General features: G+C 38.2%; 1 protein-coding gene across 1 annotated transcript in view; it reads right to left on the reverse strand.

The window, feature by feature from the left end:
• Nucleotides 1-14,126, reverse strand: part of TM7SF3 (transmembrane 7 superfamily member 3) — a 31,022-nt gene extending 16,896 nt beyond the window's left edge. The window contains exons 1-6 of the mRNA XM_006866961.1: nucleotides 13,978-14,126; nucleotides 12,121-12,271; nucleotides 9,476-9,596; nucleotides 8,242-8,413; nucleotides 2,900-3,077; nucleotides 615-701 (exon numbers count right to left, since the gene is read on the reverse strand). Coding sequence (XP_006867023.1) covers nucleotides 615-701; nucleotides 2,900-3,077; nucleotides 8,242-8,413; nucleotides 9,476-9,596; nucleotides 12,121-12,253 — 691 coding nt within the window. The 5' untranslated portion in view covers nucleotides 12,254-12,271; nucleotides 13,978-14,126. The remainder of the gene's footprint in view (nucleotides 1-614; nucleotides 702-2,899; nucleotides 3,078-8,241; nucleotides 8,414-9,475; nucleotides 9,597-12,120; nucleotides 12,272-13,977) is intronic.
• Between the last annotated feature and the right edge of the window lie 2,633 nt (nucleotides 14,127-16,759).

The raw sequence follows: 16,759 nt of genomic DNA on the forward strand, positions 1-16,759 counted from the left end.
ATTTTGTTCACTTTCCCCTTGATGCTCTGTTACACAGCCTATAGTCTATTGATTAATTAAATGAAAGTCTGTTTAAGTAACTTGAAACATCAGTTACATAAAAGGCAACCCAAAACATTTGAATCAACTCAAGGATCATGATTTTCATACTGCACTGTGCTCACTGACACGGACTCTGGGGTTCCAGCCTGGTGTGTGAATCTGCCAGGACCGAGTAAGACATTTCAGTCTCACTGTACTCGTGTAGCGCAGTCCTATGGTCTGCTGTCTATGAACCCAAATCAATCACCATCACCAAAATCAACCCATATCTCTACTGTGCCACTCTGAAGTTTCATCTAAGCTATTTTTTGTCCACAAGCAGATCTAGCAATTGAAGAGGTCTCCTGTACCTATGGAATTTTATTCCCCTTTTAATAAAAGGAAGCTGCACTACATCAAGAGATGAGATAAAAAATTTAAATGTAGAACTCAGCAAAATGTTTACAAAAAAAACCCCAGCCACAAACCCATGAAGATAATGAAGATAAGTAACTGCTTACTTTCCTTACAGGTCATAAATTCCCCAGCAGAGTTAAAGAAAAAGACCACAGTAACTGCATTTGATATAATACCTGTTTTCCAGAATCTGTGTCCAAAGAAGCAAATGAAGAAACCAAGCAAGGCAGAAAGAGTGAAGAACACTTTGGTAGACACTGTTCCTAAAAAAACAGTTAAAATTTAGTGGGTAACATACAATTTGATGCTTTGTATTTAATTAATTGATAATAGCTCCATGGGGGAAAAAGCAAACTGACAATGATTTACTCCATACATGCAGACACACACACACATATATGTTACAAGTATTTTTAAATATCTTTGCCACCACTAATGAATATTAACTGAATCTACATAATGAATGTCAATGACTGCTACTATAAAAAAAAGAGAAACCAAACAATGCAATGCTTTCTCACAGAGATATAAGGAGCCCTTGTGGCACAGTGGATTAAGTGCTGAGTTGTTAATGAAAGGTCACTGGTTCAAATGCACCAGCTGCTCCTAGAGAGAAAGATGAGGCAATCTGCTTCTATAAAGATTTATAACCTCAGAAACCCTATGGAGCTGTTCTACTCTGTCTTAATGTTGTTTTTGTTAAGTGCTGTGAAGTCATTTCGACCCTATAAAGGGTTTCCGAGGAGCAGCTGATTGGTTTGAACCACTGGCCTTGTGGTTAGCAGTCCAGTGCTTATCCTTCAGGGTAAGCTGTGGAACTGTCTCCACAGCAGTGGATTTGGTTTTGGTTTTGACAGAGGTATAATAAACGACTTAAGATATATTCTCACAGAGAGAGGGTAGGGAAGAAAGGGGGAAAGAGGAAGGAAGGAGGCAGGGAGAAAGACAACCTACCTAAGTCAAATAATTCTGTTTCTTCAATAAATAAACTACCAGGAAAATAAAGAGGGGGTGAGAGGTGGATAGAAAATCAAAAAGATTTATGAGACATACCAACTAAATGCAGTGTGTGAACTGATCTGAAATCTGATTCAAACAAGTAAGCTGTCAAAAACTATTGAGACCACTGAAGAGTCCTACTGCCTGGAAATGTGAAGCTGCTAAGGAGTTATTTTCACAATATGTTAAGTATGTTAATATCACTATGGTTACACTAGGAGGAAAAACAGAGCTTATCTTTAAGATACACAACTAATAAACTGATGTGAGTAAAATGATGTTAGGGGTTTGCTTTAAAATAATGCAGTAATAAAACCACACAGGTACAAATTACTTAATATGTTACAATCTTAGCAATTATATGTATTGTCTTGAGGGGAAAAGTTGCATTGTAACTAATAATAAAGCACAACAATTATATGCTTCATATTACCAAAGAATTCCTAATTCCATGACTTTCAATAGGCACAAACTTAAATATAATAACATTAACCAACATGGAAATCAACCCATTGCTGCCCCGTCAATTCCAGCTCACAGCAATCTGGTAGCAACTGCCCCTAGGGTTTCTAATACTGTAAATCTTTACAGAAGCAGACTGCCCATCTTTCTACCACAGAGCAGCTAGCAGTCAAACCACCAAACATTCAGCTAGCAGTGGACTGCTTACCTATTGCGGAACCAGGGCTTCTAATAAGTAGCATTACTATTCAAAAATACTAAGAGCAGAACCTGCTCATTAATTTGTCACCTTTATAACTCCTTAGGGAAAAGCACCTGTATAATCTCACATGAAAAGTGTTAAGAAACCTGCTAAAAATCAAAGTAAGTCAAAAGGCTTAAAAGAGTTTAGAAGGAGATACCATGAAGGCACATGAGGGGGCTTCAAAAAATTTGTTGAAAAATTCAATGAGAAGATATGGAATTTTTCCACAAATTTTTTAAAATTTCCTGCATACATTTAAATAAGACACTCAGAAGACAAGCATTTGTAAGCCATAATACACATACACCTATACATGACTCTTGTGACAATGAAGAGACCAAAAGAAAGATTAGGCACAAGATTAAAATTCCTTATTCTACTTATTTCAGACCTGTGGTGGGTTCATTCAATGATTCAATCTTTACATCCTAAATATGGAGTTCACTGTAATAATTCTTTTCAAATGAAAATCTGGTGGAAGTTTCTAGCAAGTACGAGTATAATCACCAAAATGGCAAGGTCTTCCAACCCAATAAAAATTGTTATGAGGGAAGATATGCTATCTGGTTTGTTCACTGCTATATCACCAGCAAATATAAAAGAGAATGAAATAATGTTGAGGCCTGAAAGATATTTGTTGAATGAATAAATGAAAAATAGATCAAAGCATTTTAAAATATTTTAAGTTCTTTATTAGTTGCTATAGATCTAGAAAGCCAAGAAATTTTTTATCCAAGTTCAAATATGTATACTTACCAAGAGAAGAACAATTCCCCTCAATTGCATTGAAGTTGCAAGCATATGTGTGAGCAGGAACATAAGCAGCAGATGTATTTAGAAGCGGGTCCCAAACAATGACATTATAGATTACACCTTGTACCGGGAGAGAGGAGAAGTAAACACTTGTCTTATCATTAGCTGTTAAGGTAACCACCTAAAGCCAAAAATAATGCAAGATGAGTGATTAAAAACAAAAAAGCTATTCTGTTTTAATTTCATGTAGTTTAATTACACTTCTTGTTTAAAATATGTACTGACACATTGAGCTTTTTCAAAGACCCATCCCACACAGTTTGTGTGCTCTGATACGAACACGTTTTTACACCAAGTGCTTCTAAAGTTTTTGGACAGTGTCAAATGTTAGTAAGTCAATGTGATGGATATAAGGTGAAATGCTAGTTAGGAAAAGAAATGTGTTTTCTCATCTGCTACCTTGAAGCAGAATAAAGACAAGAACCAGGCTTATCTTGTTCGTTATTCTTTGCCCAGCACAGCACAATGCCTGGCACAGAGGAAGTATTCAATAAATGCTAGCCATTTTTACTGTCTATGGAACTGATACAGACAGTTTGCTAGCGTCTCCAACAGAGTATAACCTATTTTTTTTATAATAGAGTATACACTATTTTTTTCTAATGGTCTCTGAAATAAGAAAATATTACATATGCTTGTGTTATATAGCAGTCCTTAACTTCCCATTTAAAGGTTTTATTCAGATAGGTAATACATATACAGAAGGAAACAGATGGCTTATATAACCATAATACATAGTTCGTACTAATATTAAGTAAGGAGCTCTGGTAGTGTAGTGGTTATGAATAGGTCTGCAAACCTCAGCAGTTCAAAACTACCAGCTGTTCTGCAAGGGAAAGATGAGGTTATCTACTCCCATAAAGATTTAGAGCCTCGGGAACCCTGTACAGGGTCGCTTTGAGTTGGAACTGACTCCACAGCACACTACTACCACCACCACCACTAATATTAAGTGAGAAAATAAACCATCAGAAATTCAAGAATTTCTAGGAGACTGCCACAGTTCCAAAATAATCATCAGAACCATTTTGAAGTTATTAATATCATAGCATTTCACTTTTAAATACTTCAGTGAGCACGTCCTAAAACAGTGTTGGTCAAATTTAATGTGCCTGTGAGTTACTGGGAGATCTTGTTAAAACGCAGACTTTGATTTTGTAGGTTAGATATAATACCTGAAATTCTGCTTTTATAACAAATTCCCAGATAATGCCAATGCTATTCACCCACTACCACACTTTGGGTGGTGGTGTTATGTGCTGTCAAGTCAGTTCCAACTCACAGCGACCCTGTATAAGGTTTCCAAGTGGAGTCTTGGTGCGGCGCTGTAGGATAAGCACTAGACCTCAAGGTCTGTTTCAACTGCAAGGTTGGCAATTCGAACTCACCAGCTGCTCCTCGGAAACCTTATAAAGGGTTGCTATGAGTTGGAAACAACTTGACAGCACTTAACAACAACATAGGATTTCCAAGGAGCAGCAGGTGGGCTTGAATGATCTACCTTGCAGTGAGCAGTCCATTGCTTATCCTATAGCACCACACCACGATTCCCCACACTTTGAGTAGCACATACTAAATATTTGTTGTTGTGTGCCATCACATCAGTTCCAACCTACAGCAACCCGAGGAGTGGCTGGTGAACTTGAACTGCTGCTGACCTTGTAGTTCAAACCGACTTTGCAGTCTAATGCATTAACTCACAGTGCCACACCAGGGCTCCATACTAAATATAATGATATTCTAATATAATGATATTCTAATATATAACACAAGGAACTCTGGTAGCATAGTGGTTACGAATCGGGCTGCGAACCTTAAGGTCAGCGGTTCGAAACTACCGCTGCTCCGCGAGAGAAAGATCAGGCTTTCTACTCCTGTAAAGAATTTACACCCTCGGAAACCCTGTACAGGGTCGCTATGGGTCAGAACCGACTCGACGGCACTTAACAACAACAACAATATATATAACACAATGCCTTGGCTTATGTAAGAAAGTTAACAGTGATTTCTTATTATCTATTTACTTTGCAGTTCATATTCAAATTTTCCCGAGTGTCTTGTTATAAGTTTTTAAGCATGTTCTTAACCAAGAGCTAACCGAGTTTCATGCTTGCTGTTTATCTTCAGTCTCTGTTAATCTGAAACAGAATTTCCCATCACCCTCTTCTACCTACCCACAAGCAACACAATGACTTTTAAAAGAGTAAGTCAGATGTCTTACAGAATATTCCATGATTGAAAAGTGTTTTTAAATTGTATTCAAAGTGTCTAACCTGTTCCTTTATCACCTGTATTTATATAAAGGAACTCCAACGGACTGAATTCAGGTCAAACATTTTTTGTAAAAAAACTCCATAGGTGACAGTGGTTATTATTCATATTGCATTACACAATAAGCAGGTAATACATACTGATCCATTGTATCAGTTAAGTGAACTTGGATGACTCAGTTAAGATGAATACTGTCAGATCACTTGATTCTAAAGGTAGTTTTCCATGGTTATTAGCTACTACTAAAACTCACTGCCATCATGTTGACTGTAACTTATAGCAGATTTTGACTCAACCCTGTATTAAGGTTTCTGAGACTGTACATCTTACGGAGCAGACAGCCTCATCTTGAGGTTTGAACAGTTGGCGTAGCTTTCAACATCAATGCAACACGTAAGCCACCACAGTACAACAAACTGTCAGACATACGGGGTACTAGATAGCAGACATGTGTTAGTTCTAATGCAGGGAAAAGAAATACAGTATATGGGGGAAGTTAGCATAACATGACCAAGGTAAAGGAAGACACTGAGAAATACCCAAGAATAAGGTCAGTGGAAACCCTATACATGATCGCTATGAGTCGGAACTAACTCAATGGCACTTAACTACAACAACAGTAAATGCTACAACATACACACCATTCTGCAACAACAATAACAACCCAGAATCTGTGAGTGCTTACACAGATATATATTTTTGCTATATAGGTATGGGAGTATATGGTGGTGGTAGTGGTTATGTGCCGTGGAGTCGGTTCTGACTCATAGCGACCCTGTACAGGGTTTCCAAGGCTGTAAATCTTTACAGGAGCAGAAAGCCTCATCTTTCATGGGAGTATATACATGTGCATACATGGATATGTTGATGACGTACCCTGGGGTCGGTTCTGACTCATAGCGACCCTGCATAGGCTTTCTGAGGCTGTAAATCTTTACAGGAGCAGAAAGCCTCATCTTTCTCCCAAGGAACTCCCAAGGTAATTCCAAACTGCTGATGTTGAGGTTAGCAACCCGACACGAAACCACTACACTACCAGAGCTCCTTATATATAGGTATAGTTGTGGGTATTTGTATATACATATTTGTATGTGCTCAATATCTATTCATATATATAAAAGAGCACATAGAAGTTGCAGTTATGGAAACTTATTAAGCATATTCAACCACCTCACTGAACTGAGTTACTGGGCTTGAAGGCTAAGGACCATGGTTTATGGGGGGTGGTGTGGAGGGAGGAGCATTTAGGCCAATGGGCACAGCATAGTTCATAAAGAGAATGTTCTACATCCTAGTTTGGTAAGTAGCATCGGGGGTCTTAAAAGCTGACAAATAGCCATGTAAGATACAACTATTGGTCTCTTCCTGCCTGGAGCAAACCAAAGACTCAAGGAAGCAATTACTCCACAGGGCTAATTGGCCACAGGAACTACAAACTCATCTAGCTTGACACCAAGAGAACTAGATGGCACCCAGCTGCCACTCCTGACTGCTCTGACTAGGGACATAATAAAAGCCCCAGTTAGAATGAGAGAAAAATGTAGAACAGGACTCAAATTCATAAAAAAGATCAGGCTTACTAGACTGAGAGAGCCTGGAGGAACCCCCTAAGATACTCTTTTATCCTATGACTGATGCCACTCCCAGAAATCACCTGTCAGCAAAATTACAGATTGGCCTATAAAATCATGATACTCATGAGGAATGTGCTTCTTACAACAATTAACTGTATGAGACCACAGAGGCAACATCTGCCCAGAAGCAAAGTTGAGAAGGTAAGGAAGGAGGGGCAGGAAAACCGAAGGGATGGAAATGGAGAAGGCAGGGTAGAAATAAGGAGCGTGCTGACTCATGGCAGGAATGGCAACCAATGACGCAGAAAAAACTGTAAAAACTGCTGAATGGGAAACTAATTCACTGAGCAAACACTGACCCCAAACACAATAAAACATTAAAAAAAAAAACAAAACAAGGGCAAGTGATAAACTACCAACAGAACATCTCAATTTATAAGTAAATAAGTTCTTTTTTATGCTGAGTTTTTCAGAAAGAAATTAAACTCAACTCTCATCTAGAAACTAATGAGAACCAGCAAGAATTGTCAGCAAAAAACATGTCTGCATTACAACGGAGTACTACCATTCCTGGAGATCCCACAACAGAATGAGATCTTGGTCTCCAATAGACAGTGTCCCTGTCTCTGTCACTTTCTACATAATCACATTGTCTATTAACCTTTCAAGAAGACTCAGAGCAGACTAGAAGAATTCCACCCATCAACTATTAAAGTGATGCAGAGCCTCGCATATTATACAGTTACCAGAGACTTCCAAGGTGTAAAGATAAAAATCCTGACCTCCACAAAAGAGATCTATAGCAGTGAGTCTCAAATTTTAATGTAAACATAAATCATCTGAGAGTCTTTTAAGAAAACACATTCTGATTACGTAGGTCTAGGGAAGAGCCTAAGAGTCTGCAGGTCTAACAACCCACCAGGTGATGCCAATACTGTTGGTTGTGGTCACATTTCAGAGTAGCAACAGTTGAAAGGCTTAAAAGCTCAGAGAATGTTTTTGCTCCAAGTTAGAGTCTTTGAATTTGGGTTCAAATGCAAAGCTAATGTGCATAGTCTTAAACTGTTTCTCATTAACTTTTTCTCAAAATGCTATATTTCTTAGACCTGCCAAAAATTTTCTCTGACATTGATGGAGTATGCAATGCAAGACAGCATGAGTGCACCCATTTCCTGCTAAATCTCAAGAATACTAACGCATACATGTTTCTATAACTAGATCTTAATTTAAATGCATCTCCTCAACAGCCAATACCGTTTTAGGATATCACTAGCACAGACTCCCAAGATGACAAAGAAATAATAGAGAATAAAATAATAAAGCCAGCAAGAATCCTAAAAAACCCTCAAACAACCAAATAACCTTCTGGTTAGGTTTTCCCCTTCCCATCTTACAAAGATGCCAGAATACAGCCGCTCAAATCATGAGAAATAGATTTACCTTGATAGCATTGGCCTGCACCTGAGGTACTTTGACCATCCTCTGCAGATGCTTCAGCAATACCTGCTCAGTGAGGTCATTCTCGGGCAGAAAATACTGATAGACATCATACTGCAACCTCCACCTAGAGTCCTGGCCAGTGCCAACATCACAGGGTGGAGGGTCTGTGTCTCTAAAGTCAAACAACAAAACCTAAACATCAATCTCTATGCTGCATAAAAAGGAACCAAAGCTTTAAAACCAAACTCTTACAACAATCTCAATTTAACAGATCTCCTTTTGCAGGGGCAATCACTGGTATTTTGAAGAATAGTAACACACTGATGGGCAGTGTGGTTAAATGTTCAGATTCTAGATTCAGTCGGGCCTAGAGACGAAGGCCAGCCTTGCCATGTTAGAGATATGCATGTGACAAGCCCTGGTGTAGTACAATAGGACAAGCACTGTACTGGTAACCACAAGGCTGGCAGCTGAAATCCAACAGCCACTCTCAGAAACTCTATATAGGGTCACTATGAGTCAGAACCCACTCAGCGGCATACAACAACAACAATATGCACATGAACAAGTCACTTAACCATAATAAACATCAGGAAACTTTTCTGGAAAACAAGAACAATTGGCTTTCTTCATAAAATTATTAGGCTTAAATGGAAAGGAATCGATAGCATTCAGCACCATGAATGGTGTCAAATCAACTCTGACTCCTGGTGATGCCATTTAGATCAGAGTGGAACTATGTCCCATAGGATTTCAATGACTGGTTTTTCAGAAGTAGATCTCAAAATCACTCTTCTCGTGTGTCTATGAGTAGGCTTGAACCTTCAACCTTTTGGTTAGCAGATGTTAACTGTCATTAATATTAAACACTGAGGCAGAGTTTCATTAAAAGACTAAAACTCGTATAAAAATATGAAAGTGCTTCTGGGCTGCAGAATGCTTTGTATACATAAAATTATTTACAAATATTAAGCTATACTTCCAAGCTCAAAAAGAGAGTTGGCATCTGGCTATTCAAAAAAGGAGTTTGTGAGAATGGGGATGCAAAATAGTAATTCAGAGAACACAAATATTAATAACAATGTTTAGATTATACAATTCAAAACAACCACCAAAAATTAAACCAATTTAAGCTTATTAGAGAAACCTATAGATTTTGAGAGTTCCCTGAACCTACATAACAGTTATTCACACATGATCTAAAAGCAGTTCAGGATGTGGGAGACAGACATACCTTGCATAGCCTAGGTTTGCTGGGGCAAATTTGATGATTGTTTCAAAGAAATTATACTCTAAGTAAATGTTAGGATCAATATCTAAGTCAAACTCTAAATTACAGCCTCCAGGGACAGGATCTAGGTGAAAAATACATAACAAGTTAATAAACAGAATTCCTGTATACCCACAGCATACTCAGAAAAACAAAACTTTAATCTTGTAAGAACTTCCCAGGTAAAACTTCAATATTCTTCAGAGCCTCTAGTTTTATACTATCTCGTGAGCTGAGGTTAAAGAGGGCAAGGATAATGGAAGTCAGAAGCTCTACAGCCAGGGTCAGAAAACCTGTTACTGTAAAGGGTCAGACAGTAAATATTTTAAGCTTTGTGTTGTGAGCCTGGCAGTTCCATCTTAATTACCTTGTGGGTATCCATAGACACTATGCAAATAGGTGGGTATACATGTATTCAAAAAAAAAAGCTTTATATCAAGCTGGATTTGGTTTGTGATCCATAACTGGTCAACCACTTCTTTAACATAAAAATGTCAGAAGAGACTAATTCTTAAGCTAGAGTCCAAGAATGAGCTTTAAGGATTCTACAAACACCCTACAATTATATGTCAAATACTGAGTTTGTGCATTTGTAGGCAAAGACATTTATTAGATTTTTATTGTCTGTGACTTCAAAAATCTTAAGAACATAGGGATACAGGGAGTGGGGGGGGGGGGGGCGGGGGAGGATTGCCAAAGCAAAAAGAAACTCCATGAGTAATGGAGGAAGGGTTGTCCACTTTCTACTTACTACTTCTAGAGGAAGATATGGTGCTACATTCACAGCTAGAATAGTCTCTATGAATACACTAAAAAGCAAAAACAAAAGACTGCAAGACACCCAAGATTTTATGGGAATTGCACTTGGGTGTTTAATTAAAACAAAATAAAATTTGGATACTTCAATTACATTTACAATGTGGCTAATGCCACTCTCCTTTTCTCATTAGAAATCCCATTCATGACCTTTTTATGCATGGTCAAATTTAATGGAACCATTGATATTAGCTCACTTCCCCATGAACTGTATATGTACTGTACGATGCACTCAGATGGAGAAGTTGAGATTAAGACAGAACAGGGTAAATCAATATAAAACTTTTTGAGATCACAACTTCATACAATCATGCCCACAGCTGGGTCTTAGTCTTCACAATCTGTTGAATTTCTCATGGTTGACCTTCCCCGACCAGATGTGGAATGGAGGTATGCAATGCAGGCATTGCATTCAATGTCATGTGGAACTGTCTTCAAAATTTTGTGCTCTTCCTTCAGACTTCCCTTTTCCTGCATTCCCAAGTATTTACTGAACCCTAGAAAATTACATGCATTCTAACTGAAGCTCCTCCAGTGCTCATCATTGTGCTTTGTACATTGTGTTTTGATAGAAGCTTGAAGATACTATAGTTTTTCACCAAGTAAGTACCATTTTCCTAGAGACGGAATATTCTTTCCTTAACATTTCCATTTGGATGTCCAACATGAATCTCAGATTCATTGTGTCCTAAGATGAAATTGCTATCTTCCATCCCACTTTCCAAAGCATTTACCACCACCCACAATATCCCACTTCCTACATCTGTTTTGCTTCACTATCTCCCAGCTGCCCAAATAGGAAACCCAAGTCTCACCCTCTTATAATCCATAACTGGCCACTGTTTCTCAGCAATTCTAACTTTTTTTCTATCTCCCCTCTTGTGGTTCAGGATCCTCATTTCTCACTTACACCTCTGAAAGGTGTGCTAATATGTCTGATTCAGCTAGACTGTCTCCACGAGTTTGCTTTCTAATACATAAAACAGACTACATCACTCTTCTGCTTAAAAATTCTCAATGCTTCCTCTGGGGAGCGCTGTGGCTCTGTAGGATCACACTGAACTACTAATGGTCAGAGGTTCAAGCCCACCAGCTGCTCTATGGGAAACAGAAGATGCTTTCTACTCCCACAGAGATTTACAGCTTCAAAACCCCTTTACAGAGTCACTATGAGCTGGAACCTACTTGACAACACTTAACAATATTTCTGGAGCTTACAGAACAGAGTTGTTGTTGTTGTTAAGTGCTGTCGAGTCGATTCCGACCCACAGAGACCCTGTATAGGGTTCAGAGGAGCAGCTGGTGAGCTTGAACTCCCAACCTTGCAGTCAAATGACTTTGCAATCTGATGCATTAGCCCACAGCGCCACACCTGGACTCCACAGAACAGAGTACAAACATCAAATAGTACATAAAGCTCATCACACTCTGGTTCCAACCACATCTACTACTCATCTTTCTCCCAATTTACCATTCTTCTTCCATACCTTCAAGACATTAAGCTTACTCTTCCCTCTGTCTAGAACAGCCAACTAAAGGGTTAAGGACTATGCCTTGTCTATTACTGCTTTTCCAAGGGTTCCTTAAATGTTTTGAGAAGGAATAAATGTATTCTCTCAGACACTACCTAGTCTTTCAAACATCATGTTAATTCTCTGAGCCCCTTGCTATTAAAATTTGGTTCACATTGTACTTATAACAAGCAATTTTTGTTACAGTTCTGAGATTTCATCAACAAGCTCCCTTATCATTCATTCTTCTGAAGAGTAATAGAGTCAAATAAAGAAGGTTACCTCTTTCTGAGTAGGAGAGCGGAATAGCCATACTTTGGACAGGCTCAGAATCAGCAGCAGCCAAGTGCCAAATGCACATGCTTTGCTCTGGTCTCAGAATGAAAACCAGTCCTTTGTCAGTGCCAGTTCCCATGGTATTAGGAAGGAAAGTCTGCAATTAGGACCAAAAGAAAAAGTCGCCATGAATAGAGAGTTTAGCAAGTGTTTTAATTTCAGAGTGGATCGAATATGCATGCCTTCTCAAATTTAAAAGGGGAGGAAAAAAAAAAAAAAAAAGACCTTCCTCAGATAATGAAATAATTCCTTTCACTTAGTCTATATGTGTGCAACTAGGCATAACACCTAGAAGAATGAACACAATCTGTGGTCAGGAATATTAGATGCACAGTGAAATTCCCAAGCTTCCCTATTAGCAGAATTAAGACTGACAAGGTCAGCAGTTCGAAACTACCAGCTGTTCCACGGGAGAAAGATGAGGCTTTCTGCTCCCGTAAAGATTTACAGCCTCGGAAACCCTGTACAGGGTTGCTATGAGTTGGAACCAACTCCACGGCACATAACAACAAACAACAACATGGCACTGTGAGTTAATGTGTCAGTTTAAGCTCACCAGTTGCTCGTTGGAAACCCTATACAGGGTTTCTATGGGTCAGAACTGACTCGATGGCACTTAACAACAACAACATGTCAAGTGTGTGTGTTCAGCGCCACTGAGTGAGTTTCGACTCACACCGACCCCATGTACAACAGAACAAAACACTTGACACATTACTCATAGGAAAAAGTTAAGACTTTCTGCTCCCATAAAGACTTGATGCCTTGGAAACCCTATAAAGGGTCGCTACAAAGTTAGAACCCACTCAACGGCAGTGAATTTGGTGTGTTCTTTTATGTCAAATATTAGGGACCCAGGTGGCACAGTGGTTAAAGTGTTGGGCTACTAACAGAAAGGTCAACAATATGAACCCACCATGGCACAAGTATTGAGACCACACATACCCACAAGACACATACATCTACACAAAAGTCGAAAGCCTCTGAGGTAGAATGGAAAGGCAAAAATGTTTTAAATACAACATATTTACTTTTAAAGTTAGTATGACCAAACACTATACAACTATACATTAACTGGTCAAGACAGTCTTGTTTACTGAATTCCAGAATATTACATGGTGGGCTTAGACAAATAAAAAGAAGTCCAGCTTCACAGAGTGAAATTTATTTATTAATTATTAAAAGGGTCATGTGGGCTAAATGTAAAGATCTGTAAAAGGCTAACATAAATAGCCTTAGCTAATCCAGAGCATTTAAATTTTTTCCCAAAGCTTAGATTGAAGTTAAAGGGTTTTGTCATGACCTCCTTATGAAGCCCTTAACACTACCAGAAGTACAGCACAGTGTTAGAATGTATAAAAATGTTACCATTATTTTCATGAAAAACTCCCCCCAATAAGAAAGTAAAATTCAACACTAAATAGTTGGACAACAATGGACACCCACCATTAAATGTATCCTCAGGCAAAAATCATCAAAGACCCTCTAGAGTAAGAAAAAATAATAGGAAATAATAAGGAAAGCTTAATTTCAGATAGGACATATTTGGCACAGGGCAACCTCCCTCAAACTCAGCACTGCCATCCCACTTTAAGTCAAGGGCTACTATATTCAAGGAAGGCCCAAGATACCCTTGGCCAATCTCAATCTCTAACTTGATAAGACCCAATCTTGATTAAAAAAAAAAAAAAAAAAGACCAAAGTCTTAAACATAGACAAATTCTAATGCTTACACCAAATACAAGACCCAAATATATGCAATATATTTGAATGTTTTAGACAATTACAATTCTTTGTATTTACCTCAGAAAGAGACACTGTTGTGTTCTGATACTGTGAATGTATTTGGAAAATAAGGAAAGTTGCATTGCTGGAAATATGATACAAAACAGCCTCCACTGGAAAGGGCCTGCTGAGCTTGAAGTATCTAAATTTCCCCAAAGAAAATTCAAGAAGACCTACAATGGAAAAGGATTTTCATTATAGCATTTGCACTTTTAATATCAGTTTGTAGAAATCACATAGGCAAACAAACGTAAAATGATCATTTAATCCCTAGAAAAACCAACTGAGGTAAATATTATTATTGATCCTATTTTACAGATGAGGACAATGAAGCTTAAAGAGGTAAAGTAACCCAGAGTCACTCAACTAGTGAGCAGTGATTGTGCTGAGAAAAGTATTTTAAAACATATGAACGTTAAAGTGCTGAGGCCTCTCTGGTGTCCAGTTACCATGGCCCAGAAAAGTCCCCTATCTGGTAGCCAAGATAACAATTCTATTCAGAACAGTGTCTCCGGATTTAAGGACTAACAGCCCAGAGGGCTACCAACTATTAGGAATGTGCTTACAGGGTCATGAGTTGGAACCAACTCTACAATACTTCCCAAGTATTAAAGAATATCACTAGTACCTTCTACAGCCCAGGCTGGAAAGACAGAGGTGGCTTCAATGTAATCCCATAATTTACCAGCTGTGTGACTTCTGGCAATTTACTTTAATTCCTGTAAACTTCAGTTTCCTCATCTGTCAAATGGGGATTTTATTACCTACCATGCAAAGGTACCACTGGCACTGCACAGTGCCCATCCAGGTGCTTTATACACAGTCATGAACCACAGGCATTATGGGAAAATGATTTTTTTAAGGACTGAAGTTCAAAGCCCATATTAAAAAAAAACAGTTTATATAAGCCCATGGACACGGACATAGTCACGGAGGGCTAGAGCTGACAGTGAAGTAAGGGGAGACGCAGAAGAACATCCAAACTTGCAGATAATACCCATTTGCCCGAACCTCAATGGCTTGATAATCAGAACTCGACTACAGGAAAAAAAATTTTTTTTAATTTTTTATAAAGGAAACAAGTGTAAATTGCTACAATTTGATGAACTTGACCTATACTTATGGATGTAGTAGCTCAAAGTATCAAATGAGAGGGAAGGAGTCTACCTAAAATGAGGGGGCGATAAAGGCACAAAGTGACTGGCTTACAAGGTTTCAAGAGGGAGTTCAGTTTAAGAGTGTGCAGGGGAAGATAAGAGTCCCCACAGAATAGTTTTCATCTTGTCTAGACAGGTCTGTTGAAAAGAGATGGGGATAACATTTTAATCCAGTAGTGAGTAACTGTTATCATGACTATATGCAACTGTCACAACTGTACAGGTAGAAGTTTTGTAACAAAAACGGGGTAGTCCAGAAACAGAGGACCCTAGGATCAAGAAGGGAGAAGAGCACGAGCAGAATGCAGGACCCTATCCAGAGAAGCAGGGACACCAGAGATGGAGGCAAAGATGAGGACATGGAGACAGAGAGTAGCTGAGGACTCTACACTCATGGAAAGAGAGGGACAGAGTGCTGGCGGCCAGGAGGCAGGCTTGCAGAATGTGCCCTTTGATTGTTTAAATGATTGTTATTTTCCTGAGTATTATTGTGGACACAACCCCCCTGAAAAAAAAAGAGGAAACAGAAGCAAATACTGTTGAATGATGATGCACAGAGGGGATTGTAATCATTGAAATGAAACGATGAATGTAAAACTGATGTTCTCCCATGTAAACTATCACTCAATTCACAATCATAACTTAAAAAAAAGAAAAAAGGTCAAATTATGGAAAGAAAGTCAAACAGAACATACCAATAGTGCTAGAGTGAGAATAATGGTTAGTTTCTATTAATTTTTCCCCAAACTGTAAGGCTATGTATGGTTACTTTCATAAGGTAATATAATGTTTTTTTAAAGTTGGTAAAAATACATTTTTAAGTATTTGCAGTTACAATTTCTAAAAACCCAAATAAAAATTTAATCGTTATAGCAATTATGTAACCAGAAAGACATTTTACATTTTATATGAAGCAAAACTCCAGCCAGAAAATGGATAAAAAGTGTTGGGAAGTAAGCAATAGAATATAGGTAAGGAAACCTGCAAAAGATGGAAATTTGGGAGTTTTGTGTGTGTTTGTTTGCTTTTTTGTTTTTTTTTTTACACAGACACAAGAAAAGCATTTTCTCTATTTCTCAGTCCATGCCAACGTCACAGTTATTTTATTAGGAAACCAATTACACATAAATCTTAACGAATATCAGTAAATATGTTTCACATATTGCACTTAGATTTTGGTCCAGCTATCCTCCATTTTCCAAATCTTAAAAACATCCACAAAATGTAGTCTCTCCAACTAAGAGTAGTCTGTTCGGTTTTTGTTTTTGTTTTTTTCTTGAAAATGGATTGGATTTCCTTCCTTTAGCTGTCTAAAACATTCAACTCATTTAATATTCTGCCTTTTCTAATTCCCACCTTTAGTTTTTTTCCCCATTTGCCACTATTCTGCAAATCTTAGTATTTATTGAGCTCTTTCTTACGAGTCACTTTGTCTATGAGATATCATGACCAATCTGACACAAACTAACTGATAAAACTCAGCCAAGACTTCTATAATTGTCACATAAATCTGCCCTTCAATATGTCTTACAAAATGTTTTGATAATCCTATGTCTATCTCCCATAATATTGGCCTTGATTCAAAACACTACACAAAGCCTTTGTTGTTGTTGTTGCTATTAAGTGCAATTGAGTCAACTCAC

The sequence above is a fragment of the Chrysochloris asiatica genome, unplaced genomic scaffold (assembly GCF_000296735.1).
Source record: "Chrysochloris asiatica unplaced genomic scaffold, ChrAsi1.0 scaffold00098, whole genome shotgun sequence".
Classification (NCBI taxonomy): domain Eukaryota; kingdom Metazoa; phylum Chordata; class Mammalia; order Afrosoricida; family Chrysochloridae; genus Chrysochloris; species Chrysochloris asiatica.